The following is a 12,119-nucleotide window of genomic DNA, read 5'->3' on the forward strand; positions in this document are numbered from 1 at the left end:
TTTGATACTTATTTCTGACAATTTTTTAAAACTGCTGCAACTAAGAAAGTTTATTTGAACACTTGGCAATTGCTATGTTCTGACACATTTTAGATTTTTTGCAGGAAATATGTCAAAGAGAAGCAGGTGTATGGTGTCAAAAGATACATGGAAAGGAAGGAATCCACACGAAAAAAGTCGAAAACTGGTGAAAAACAGTGATTATGAAAGACTCGCTGCTGAGGTACGAAAACAACAAAATCAGTCAACAACGAGCAGCAAGGAGTCAGGTTGACCATTCCTAGCAGAACTAGTAAGCCAACTTCATCTCCGAGCACTCCCTAGGCAACCCCTCCTACACAGAGCACTATTCAGGCATCCCCTCCATCTACTCGGAGCACTATCCAGACAACCCCGATAGCTACTCAAAATACTGAAAGGTCATCAAACAGGACAATAAGGGTTGGACACTGTGTCAGGAAGTCAAGATGCCTCAGTGGAGAAATTGGTGACCAGTGTATTGGAAGGTACATGTTCAGAGGAACATATCAAAAAATGGACAATCTCATTTCTTTATCTGATGGCATCCCTTAGGAGCATCAATTTCAGTCAAAAATAAAAGGGATTGGGTAAATATGGGTGAAGAAGTTTCTGGCCAAATCATGAAAATAATTCCTTCACTTGGACAGTGACTTCAGTTACAATTATTGAACAGTAGAATTCTTAAGTATCCCTCTTTTAATGTAAACAATAGACAAATGCCTTTTAAGTTTTCATTTGTATCTACTTAGAGAAATTTCCAACTGACGCCTCTCATCAATTATAGTATCTTTCACTGGTTAAGAAAATGTGTAAATTACATGGTTAGGTAATACAAAAACACGTGGAACACAGTTCTTCACTTGGTAGGATAGGTGGCCCCTTTTTTCAATCAGAAACCTTTTAATGAAATTGATTTTCGGGTCATCCCCATAACATAAGATGTTGTTCCAAAATCAGATCCAGGAAATTTAGGATAATCTATTACTTTGGCTTATCCCAGAAATGTTTCCATAAATTCAGGTGTTCTAGGACTCTGAGGGCACTATGTTTAATTGATGAGATCATTAAATTATTTAGCAGGAGGAATATCTCACATATTACCTGGTAGATAATTTCTTTTTATTGGTACAACCATTTCAAGAATATATTGCATTGGTATAACAATGTGTTTGTACGTGTCCAAATTAAAGATGATAAAAACACATTTCCTTCAACTACATAGTACATTTGCAAGTATGCTATCAAAATAGCTCTGTTGCTTTGGAAAACTGATTGCCTGGGGCTGAATTACTTAAAGTAAACATAAATTTGAATGATACTAGGTTTATGAAGAAAGTATGCAGTCTTTTATTTGTCTGCTTAGTCTTGCATGTGCTGTATACGTAAGTAGTTCCTGGAAGGGCATTCCTAATGCGATCAATCAAGTTTAACTTGAGAGTACCAAAAACCTATTTCTTTACAATAAACTCACTTTTGACTGAAGCAAGGACAGCTCTTGACACTTGGTATTATTTCATTGAGTATTACAATGGGAAATATATACTTCTTTCCTACCGATGATTATCTTTGCAATACCTCACACTTTTCACAGATGCCTCTGGGTCAGTAGATTTGGCTTCAGTCTTGGGGAACATTTCACCTTTTCTAAAAACAAGCATCAATACCACATCATCTCTTGATAATGTAAACACCAGTGGCTTAAAGCAATTTGAATGCATCTTTATCAAATAGCAAAAGAGCATCTTAATTTCAATGAAGCTGGAAGATTTTTAAGTCTGGTCAGCGGTTTCAGTTGACTAATACCTATTTCACCAACAGTTTTATGCAATTTCATTACTCATTTATTTGCCAACAAATACTCAACTAGTAGCATTTCATCCCACACATGTGCAATAGGGTTTATACACAAAATAAAAAATCTTGCAGATCCATCATAATCTGTTCTTATTAAAAGAATTTAGGTGGTCAATTCATTGTGGTCAACCAGTGTCTCATTCATTTGTAAATAAACATCTAAATTAAGCAGTATCTGTCATTGGTCCGAATCAAAAACTATAGGAAAGGCATAGCTTTCGAATTGATGCAGCAAATGATAATGCAAAATTGGGATTTTCAGAAAAAATCTATTCAAAAAATAGGGAGATGGAATTCGGATGCAATTAAAAAGAATAAGATTAGAAAGCTTTCATTTGTAACTGACAAGTCAATTGCTTATAGGCATTGTGGGATTTACTTTTTTAGAAATTCGTTGAGTTGACTCTTCAGGCCAGAAGGTGTCTGCTGAAAATCATATTGTCGACTGCAATCTATCATAAAGTGTAGTTTTTGTGAAGTTAAACCTTCAGGCCAGAAGGTGTCTGCTGAGGTCTATCAAGAACTGTGGGTTTTATGAAGTCAACTTCCAGGCCAGAAGTTGTCTGCTGAAAATTATCACGAATTGTATATTGGGTAAAGTTCAACTTTAGGCCAGAAGTTGTCTGCTGATGTTTGGAGAATATCATGTATCGTACACATATGTGGTTATCCATTTATGTTTAATAGGTGATAGCTAAGGTTTAAAGTATGGGTATTGCGACACCAAAAATTGTCTTTTTAATTGCATTTTGTAGACATGTTTTGAGCCAGACTCCTTTAACTTACATTCTAACATACATGTTAATATCGGTCATTATCAAATATATGTAACCTTGGTGTTGCAATTGTTACCAAGAAAAAAAATTTGCCTACCTCTGAGTTGATCAAGTACATCATGCAATAGTCAGATTTGAATGTGCAAAATTATTACTACTAGGTGATTTTAAGTTGATTTCTAATTATACATGTAATAGGAAAACTGGTTATAATGTATGTCCTCGTAATACAAGTTCACTTTGGGTGGCAGTGTGTACAAACATTGCATGCTTGTAAAGACTTTGGCAGTTTTTGTCTGCCACCTTTTTTGCTGATTGTTATTTTTTACATTCTGGATTGTTTATTTGGATTTTCTACATGTACTATGTTACACTGGGGAGATCAACTAATGTTTTGTACAAATTTACACATTTTTTCAAGAGTGATCTCCCCTTTATCTGATGTATCTTTTCATTATCTGTCGTCATTTATACATGTATAATAAATGACAAATTCATCCATCAAACTTTGTGTATGCGTTACTTTAATATGGATGTGATATGGTCTACATAAATTTAGAAGTGTGTGCAAAAAACTAGCTTCAGTGAACTTGTAAAATTAGTTAAATTACACTGGAGAACATAAAACTGCATTATTGTAAATAATAGCATTTATGTACTCATGTAATGATTTTTATGTACTAATGTAATGAAGTTTTGAGTTTGTACTTTGAGCTGGTTAATCAATCCGTTTTTATCCGTGTTTCAATTTTGTGTCAATATTAGAGCGATCGATAGGGGGTAATTTTACCGACCAATCAGAAGAGACACTAAATGTAGATTCTACGTCACTTCTTGTTTTGATTCGATCGCAGTAAGAAGGGTTTTCCAAGTGTTGCCCACCATCCACCCCGATCATTATTCCACCTTTATGCCATACTGCTAAATCAATATGCAATGTAAAGGGTTAATGGATAAAAATGTTTTAAAATCATATTTGTTTATATATTTTAATATGATTTTATTTTGGCAGTTGTTTATCTGTCAAGGCAGTTTTTGTCTGCCACCTTTTTTGCTGGTTGTTATTTTTTACATTCTGGATTGTTTATTTGGATTTTCTACATGTACTATGTTACACTGGGGAGATCAACTAATGTTTTGTACAAATTTTCACATTTTTTCAAGAGTGATCTCCCCTTTATCTGATGTATCTTTTCATTATCTGTCGTCATTTATACATGTATAATAAATGACAAATTCATCCATCAAACTTTGTGTTTGCGTTACTTTAATATGGATGTGATATGGTCTACATAAATTTAGAAGTGTGTGCAAAAAACTAGCTTCAGTGAACTTGTAAAATTAGTTAAATTACACTGGAGAACATAAATATACATTATAGATAAAACTGTAGGAAATATTCTTGACACATGGCAGATTCAAATTTACACATATCATGACCAAGGGCTAGGGTTTCGCCAAAATAGGAAATCATTAAGAAAAATAGTTTATATCCCAAGGCAGTGCAGATGTAAGTTTATACAAATGTTGGTGCCTTAGTATATTGTAATTCGGCCACAAAAGAGGGCCAAAATTTTACACGAGAATCTTGTAATTTCTCCGAATCAACAATGTACACTTTAACTTTTGTTCTGTTCATTTGAAGATCATTTTCTGAGATTAATACTACATGTATCTAGTTACTGTATGTAATGCTTGTATATGTAATTTTATAAGGATTTGTCGATTTATTGCTGACTTATTATTACATTTTTGTTTATTGCTTATTGCTTTTTAAATGATTGCTGTCAAAAGTAAAACGTAAAGACACTCAATTTGGACATAAATGAAACTTAACTGAGTCAAACATTTTAAATCAGTCATTGCGAATGTAATTTTCATGCGCCTGGATCGATATATCCGAGGCGTATTTTGTTTTTGTCCTGTCTGTTTGTCTGTTTATCTGTTTGTCTGTCTGATGTCAACTTTAACCTTTGCTACAATAACTTTTGAATCATGAGAGATAGAGACTTCGTGTTTGATGTACATACTCCACTACTTACGTTCTTTCAAATAGCACCAAGGTCAATGACCTTGTAATCTTGACTGTGACCAATATGCTATAAAAATAGTTTTTGGAACTTTGTTGCCGCCCGGCACATCTTGTTTATATTTTATGTAATTTACAGTCTTTTACTGCTTCGAAACTGAAACATGAGATGCAGCTTTCTCATAACTGATCCTGTATAAACGTAAGAGGAACAATTAATATAGAAACATGGTCACATTTAATCACAATTTTGTTTAAGTTACGTACTTTAAGCCTATTTTTTATATTTATATATTTTCAAAAGTCTTCTTTTTGTGCCAATTTGTAAATCTATTAAGATGGTTTGCTTCATTTTCAATTTCAGACATATGGACATTATAATCTTCAAATCTGCAGTATTCGTGTAATTCAAGGACTATAGGTTTCAAGGGTGATCTACATACTACACTCCAAGGGCGATATACACTGGGTATCCTCACTGCTGTCCACCAACTTTGACGTATGGCTGGAACTTGCTTTAACATATACACACAGGTTTTACTTACAAGCTCTAGTGGTTTCAAACAAATATACTTTATTATCAGATCATTATGAACATGTCTTGGATAAGAGTTTTTGAAATATTCAGATACATGTTACTAAACATAGATATCGTATTAAATGAAAAAAAAACAAAACATGCTAACATGATGAGAAATGCGGCTACTGGATGTTTTAGGAAAAATGAATTATATTTTACACTGCAAATAACTAACATGAAATTATGAAATACCTTAGCTCAGAAACGCTGAACCATAACTTTCTTTAAAAAATGGAATACCAGAGCAAGCCCTGCAAGTGATACTCTATACATGCAAAATATCAATGCTGGATACCCAAACATGTGAGAGGGGTTAAAACGTCCTTTGCACGGACAGATAAAAACAGATAATTGTAATAAAATCTGACAATAAAAGTTTTGTTACGACAAAGAGCGTGTCTGTCCCTTATTTAAAATCAGTTGGAGATGTGCCTTTTTCTTTCAGGTCACTTTTTCGTCTTCGGTGTGAAATTAGCTCCGTCATTAAATTAAGCAATTCCCTCACGCCAGCAAGAATTTGATACGATACACCGTTTTCACAATTCTCCCCATGGAATCCAGCTTCACATAATCCAGAACAAGATTCGGTCACGTGATGGCATGGTTTGTTACCTCTACAGTAACCACAACGTTCTTTACATTCTTTGCCAAACCAGCCATCCTTGCATTCTAATAAAAATAAAAGGAGCATAAGGAAACTTTTGATCTGTACATCTTTATATGTAATACAATAACATAACTTCGGAAGCTTATTTAGGACCTATCGGAAAATATTTTTGAATTCGATATAAAAAAAACTGTCAAATTTGTTATAACGAATTTAATAATTTAATGTCTAACAATTTCGTTAGAACGAATTCAATTTTTTTTAAATACGAATTTAACTCGTTTAAACGGAGTCTAAAACTTGTTATAGCGAATTGAATTCGTTCAAACGAATACTATTATTTGTTATAATGAATTAAATTCGCTAAAATGAATCGTAATATCGAATTCATAATTATATAATTTTCTATAGACCCTGATAATTGAATTTGATTAAACTAATTTTATTCGTTATAACAGACATTTGAAATTTGCTTTAACGAATTTATTTGTTATAACAGACTTCAGAATTTATTAAAATGGATTTAATTCATAATAATAAATTAAAGAAATTGTTATAATGAATTCAACAATTTTGCTATAGCATATTAAAATCCTAATAAGGAATTCAAAGAAATTGCTAAACTTAATTAAATTCGTTTGAACAAATTCGACAATTCGTTTTATCGAATTTCAAAAATATTTTAGAGGTCGTAAATGGGCTTCTATAGATTACATAGAGCGTAAAATAAATATTTAAGTTACAATAAAAATCATATTTAAAATTCAAAGAATTTATTTTATACCCTTACCAAAAAGTATTAAATTTAACTATTTTGATAACTATATTTAGCTTAAAAAGTTGGTTCTGAATTTAAATGAAAACTGAAACTATACAAATCAGATTTTTTTTTTCAAATCATGACGATTTAATTCGAAACGGTTATAAATGAAGAAAGACATGTCTTTGTACTTATAAATGACCCCGTTTATCATGAGTATTCATTAACTTTTATTCATTTTTGCTAAAATACGTATAAGTAATTAGAAAAAGAAGAGTCACCTAGCTGAATTACGTATCTTAGTATTCTTGATTTATTAATATCTTACTTGTTAGGCAGTTCTCCCCATGATATCCAGGTTCACATAGCCCGGAACAGGATCCATTGACATAATTACAAGTTTTATTGCTTTCACAGTGACCACATATTCCCTTACAGCCTTCGCCATACCTTCCAAACGTACATGCTACAAAAGACATATCTGGGATCAAAAACTTGCTTTTAGATCTAAGAAGTTGATAGTTTTCAGACAAATGATTTCATAGCGGTTTCCATGAATGAAAACATGGATTTTTTTTTTTATAAGGAAATGACATTTTTTAACATTTTAAAGACAAAAACGCTTATTATGCAGAATATATATGGAAGTCCAATTGATTCCAGGGCATATAGAACAGTTCCCATTGTTTCAGTATCTTTACTGTTTCATTATTTTGTCAAATTTTACGTATTACTCTTTTTATCATCTGATTTTTTTAAAATCATAAGTACAATAGACCTTCACTGTTTTTTTTATATATATATACATATATATACAAATTGAAAGTTAATAATTTATCAAAATTATTTAGAAATGACCTTTTTAGCAGTTTATTGACAAAAACACTACTTATGCAGAATACATGCATAATGATATTATTAATAAGCAGAACAGCGCATTTCTTTCTACTGAATTCCTGAATACACCTAAGAAATGCAAATAATGTAAAAAGAAATTGCTCTTCATTTCGAAATGTAGAAACAAATTCAAAGAGTTATACACAATGTACCTCGTATTGAAATTACCTAGCAAATAATCAAACTGACTCTTTTGCAATTAAGTCAAGAAATTTCGAATCACCTCTTGGGCATTACGTATAGTTTACGCTAGCACGATTCAAGAATTCAAATATTTAAACATCCAAAAGTAAAGTTGATCAGAGAGAAATAGTCGAATAGATTTTAAAAAAAAAATGGATAAGCAGAAGATTCTACAAAAAGAAAGTTAAGGGGTGACCTTTGTCCGAAAGCACGTGCAAAAACAGTGTTAAATGCTAAAAATAGATTATTTTAAAAGATTATTGTTCTATCCCAAATACGCGCTAAAAAGTACCAAAAATGTCAAATCACATTCAAAATCAACAGGTATTAAATTTATATGACTTGTACCAGGATCAGTTGGAATAAGCAGTCTATAAACCTTTTTCGAAGGTGGTGGTGGTGGTGGGGGTGTTAAAGGATTTTAAGGCAATGTTTTTCTTACGTGTGAGACATTTTTCTCCATAATATCCGGGTTCACACAATCCAGGACAGGATCCAGTGATATGATTACATGGCTCATTTCTTTCACAGTAACCACATACCTCTTTGCAATCTTTGCCATATCTTCCAGGACTACATACTGCAAAAATATTTGAAAGATGAAACTGTAACATTCAATCAGATAAATTTATTACTGCAGGGTATGGACAGGTTGCTAATTGTAGACCTCTGTCAGTGAACTTCCAAATTTCATTTACTTTCATTGCAGCGGGGTGTTATCCATCCATCTGCACATTCTCCTGGACAAGTACCGTCAGTTTTATTGCACGGCATTTCACCTGCACAGTGACCACATTCTTCTTTACAGTTATTGCCAAAATACCCGTCATCACATTCTGAAAAAAATGGATTAAAAACACATTTTTTCCTAATAATTTATTTTGATTGTCACAGGTAGTATCTACATGTATCACAATATTTACCCTCATTACATTTCTTTTTTTCATATCCTGGTTCACATAGTTCATCTGGACAATGACCTGTCACGTGATTTCAGCTTACTTTGTTCAAACAATGTCCACAGCTACGACTACAGTTCTTGCCGTAAAAACCACCACGACATGCTGTAAAAAACAGTACTATTTTCACCCAAAGTACGGTGTCCTTTCATATATCTGAATGTTTCTTTGAATACTAAAGAATACATATTTATGTTAAGGACAGTTGAAGGAAATACTGCCCCTAAAAGTGTACAGAATCAATTCTTAAAAATAATTTCGCTAGTCTAGAATAAAATGTTTCAAACTGCAGTTTTATATACCGAATTTCTTCAAAGTTATATCGAATTCATAATTATATATTTTTCTATAGACCCTGATTATTGAATTTGATTAAACTAGCAATACATTGTTTTACTAACACTATATAAATCTCTCTCTCTCTCTCTCTCTCTCTCTCTCTCTTTTCGTTGAAACGTAATACGGAAAAATACTAGTTTAAGATTTTAAAAAAATGATCAAGATTGTTTTTCTAATTAGAAAATTAAGTACATTAAGAAACTTTCATTAATTCAAAATTTATTTTGCTTGCACATAATTATGTTAAATAAATGAGGACCAATTGAACCACACAGAGGTGTAAACTCATGATCAGTTGGAATAAGCAGTCTATAAACCTTTTTTGAGGGGGGGGGGAAGGGGGGGGGTTGTTAAAGGATTTTAAGGCAATGTTTTTCTTACGTGTCAGACATTTTTCTCCATAATATCCGGGTCCACACAGTCCAGGACAGGATCCAGTGATATGATTACATGGCTCTTTTCTTTCACAGTAACCACATACCTCTTTGCAATCTTTGCCAAATCTCCCAGGAATACATACTACAAAAATATTTAAAAGATGAAACTGTAACCTTCAGTCAGATAAAGTTGTTACTGCAGGGTATGGACAGGTTGCTAATTGTAGACCTTTGATTTTTTTTAACGTTCAATAAACCTCCACTTAACCTCCAAATTTCAGTTCACTGTTTTATAATTACATACTACTGCAGTTTTTTGTCACCATGTCGAGAGAAAGAAAAACATTTAATTTTTCAAGAATAGAAAATAAGAAAGGATGGTATCTTCAGGTGTATTTAAACACATAAAGGCTATATGGATTTATAACGTTCGATAAATTTTATAAAAACGGTCCTGACGATTTCAGGGTACAAGCTAAGATGACGATGTGCATATTGATTATGATGAAGGTTAAGCGGAACGTTCCCCGTCTTCGCTATGTTAAGTAAATGTCATGTGTCCCTTCTTAGTTCAAACATTTTTTTTCCATTATTAAGAAAAAATCTAGTAATGTATGCTGAACAAATATGTTGGGGAAGGGGAAAACAATCAACACAAAATCTTCAATTGCGATGCATGCAATTAGTCAATGAGTGATTGAATCTATGAAATTTGTTGCCATATTTTGAACTTGTGATTTGGAAACGATATTGATCTACTCACACAACTGAGAGTAAAGCGAACATTTATGCATATTTAGCAATAACTAATGAGTCAGATTAACTGTTTATTGAGGTTTAGTTGTTAAGAATTTGCAAGCTTGTGAACAAAAGTTGCATAAAATACTGTCAAACACAGCTTAAATTTGCTGTAAGGTGTGTTAATTAAAAAAGGCACCTGGTCAAAACTTAAATATTACTAATAAACTGACAATATGTCTTGCATTAATGATAATAGGTAGGAATATGTCAGTATATAGTAGTATCAAATAAATTGATACATAAAAATGCCATGCTACTTTATGTTAACTCGTGTCAAATTTTAGACAAAACCAACTGTTAGATAATAAATTATTGCAAAATCCATTATTAGTAGATTTTCGTGACTCATTGAATACAGTATATTTCAATGCAAATACAATTACTCCAGCAATCTAGAAGTTTAAGTTGAGATACTTTAGACTTAGTGTTGCAATATATGAAAAGCGCAGGAATGTTAATGGAGATTCTAAATTGTGTGCATGCACAATAGGACTATATGTAAACAAATCAACAGAAGTCTTCCCTACAAGCAATATTTGATAGATAAGTGATGCATTATAAAATTCACCTTACAAGATCCTTCAACTGCAGACTTGAGTATAATTAAAGCTATATATGGCGTAACTGATCAAAAAATATATTTTTGAAAAATACAAAATTAAGTGAAAGAAATATAGTTAATACATCTAAATTAAAGCTTTTCATACAATTCTGAACACGGAGAACACCTCGTTTCACCTAATAATACAATTATATCTTCTCTATAATGTGTTATTTAAATCTTTTGTATTTTCTTCCGAGCCGGAAAAAATTCCGAGAATCCAAATTGAATTGTGATATCTTTATAATGCAACTGACTTAGATTTTGTAATTTACGGAAAAGTTCTATCTTTATATAAAGTAATCATACAAATGATAAGTTCTTATAATTTTAGTCTAATAATTTTCATTGTACATACGCCATATATGGCTTTAATACATGCATTATAATGTACTTAATTGAGCGTCATACGTATTGATAACGAGTTTTTTTTTTCCTTTGACAAATGACTTATAATTTTTCAAGATGATCAACAGAATTGTTTTATATATTATAATGTCCGTGAAAAGTCTTGAATTTCCTACTTTCACTTTCATTTTCAGAGGTTAATACGGATGGACGCATTTTGCCGCAAAACAAATCTGACATGCCAGATTTTAACCACGGAAAGACAACTTTAGCGTTTATTTGTTGGGTCACCCACTGCTGAACGAGAAGAAAGGACATTGCTTTGAGAAGAAATGTTAACGTAATCAATTCATGGGAAAACAATTAGTGAGCTGAAAAAAAATTAAATTCTTTTGTGTTTATTGATGATTTTTGTTCATGAGACTGTTCACTGCAAATATTCATTTATTAGACTGACATTCACTAAAGAAAAGAAAATAACGAATGTGACATTTGTATTAAAAATAATAATAATCTTTCTTGAGGGGGGGGGGGGGAGGTAAATAGTACAAATCGTAGAGCGCAATCTCCAACTCTATGTAATTATTAAAAAAAATAACCCATAAGTTTTATTTCTTAATTCATACAATGAATGAAAAGTTACCTTTGCAAAATGGTGGATGATACCCTTCTTTACAACCGAGCATATCACACCGCCCCGTTACGTCGCATTCAGCTTAACACGTATCACATGGAGTACAATCATTGACATATCTACGACGCGGGCATCCTGTTATGAATAAGTTATTGTATAGAATCGTTATAGTATTAACGTGGGATATAAGTTTAGAATAGTTTTATTAATGTTCTATCTAATTAATTTAGCTTAATGGTGTATGAGTTTTAATCTCAAATATATAATGATACATGTACGTGTAAGTAACGGTCAGAAATTAAGCTGATCATATTTTTGAGAAGGGTAGTGTATTGTTAAAGTCAAAAGAACCT

General features: G+C 32.0%; 1 protein-coding gene and 1 long non-coding RNA gene across 3 annotated transcripts; one reads left to right on the forward strand and one right to left on the reverse strand.

The window, feature by feature from the left end:
• The first annotated feature begins 258 nt into the window (after positions 1-258).
• On the forward strand, positions 259-3,157 carry LOC134266399 (uncharacterized). Its single transcript, XR_009991966.1, has 3 exons — positions 259-506; positions 2,263-2,374; positions 2,435-3,157. It is a non-coding gene; the product is annotated as an uncharacterized LOC134266399 (long non-coding RNA).
• Positions 3,158-5,300: 2,143 nt separating this feature from the next.
• On the reverse strand, positions 5,301-11,860 carry LOC134266398 (multiple epidermal growth factor-like domains protein 10). 2 transcript variants are annotated; one of them, XM_062748642.1, is made up of 5 exons: positions 8,631-8,767; positions 8,406-8,543; positions 8,150-8,287; positions 6,956-7,093; positions 5,301-5,929 (listed from the first exon to the last, which is right to left on the reverse strand). In XM_062748642.1, the coding sequence occupies exons 2-5, from the start codon at positions 8,479-8,481 to the stop codon at positions 5,667-5,669; spliced, it is 615 nt and encodes a 204-aa protein (XP_062604626.1). In that variant the 5' UTR covers positions 8,482-8,543; positions 8,631-8,767; the 3' UTR covers positions 5,301-5,666. The 2 variants fall into 2 exon arrangements, with proteins under 2 accessions (XP_062604626.1, XP_062604627.1); XM_062748643.1 differs by lacking the exons at positions 8,406-8,543; positions 8,631-8,767 and adding an exon at positions 11,776-11,860.
• Between the last annotated feature and the right edge of the window lie 259 nt (positions 11,861-12,119).

This window comes from Saccostrea cucullata, unplaced genomic scaffold (genome assembly GCF_032062105.1).
Source record: "Saccostrea cucullata isolate Sc308-1 unplaced genomic scaffold, CSIRO_AGI_Scuc_v1 ctg10341, whole genome shotgun sequence".
Lineage (NCBI taxonomy): Eukaryota > Metazoa > Mollusca > Bivalvia > Ostreida > Ostreidae > Saccostrea > Saccostrea cuccullata.

Bases quoted from the DNA above. Each gene is read 5' to 3' on its own strand.
- LOC134266398 (XM_062748642.1), bottom strand. From the start codon at position 8,481: ATGCCGTGCAATAAAACTGACGGTACTTGTCCAGGAGAATGTGCAGAT. The intron at 7,094-8,149 runs GTAAGAAAAACA...TGTCTTTTGTAG, and splicing joins TGGAGAAAAATGTCTCACAC to CATGTACGTTTGGAAGGTAT. The intron at 5,930-6,955 runs GTAAGATATTAA...TATTTTTATTAG, and splicing joins TGGGGAGAACTGCCTAACAA to AATGCAAGGATGGCTGGTTT.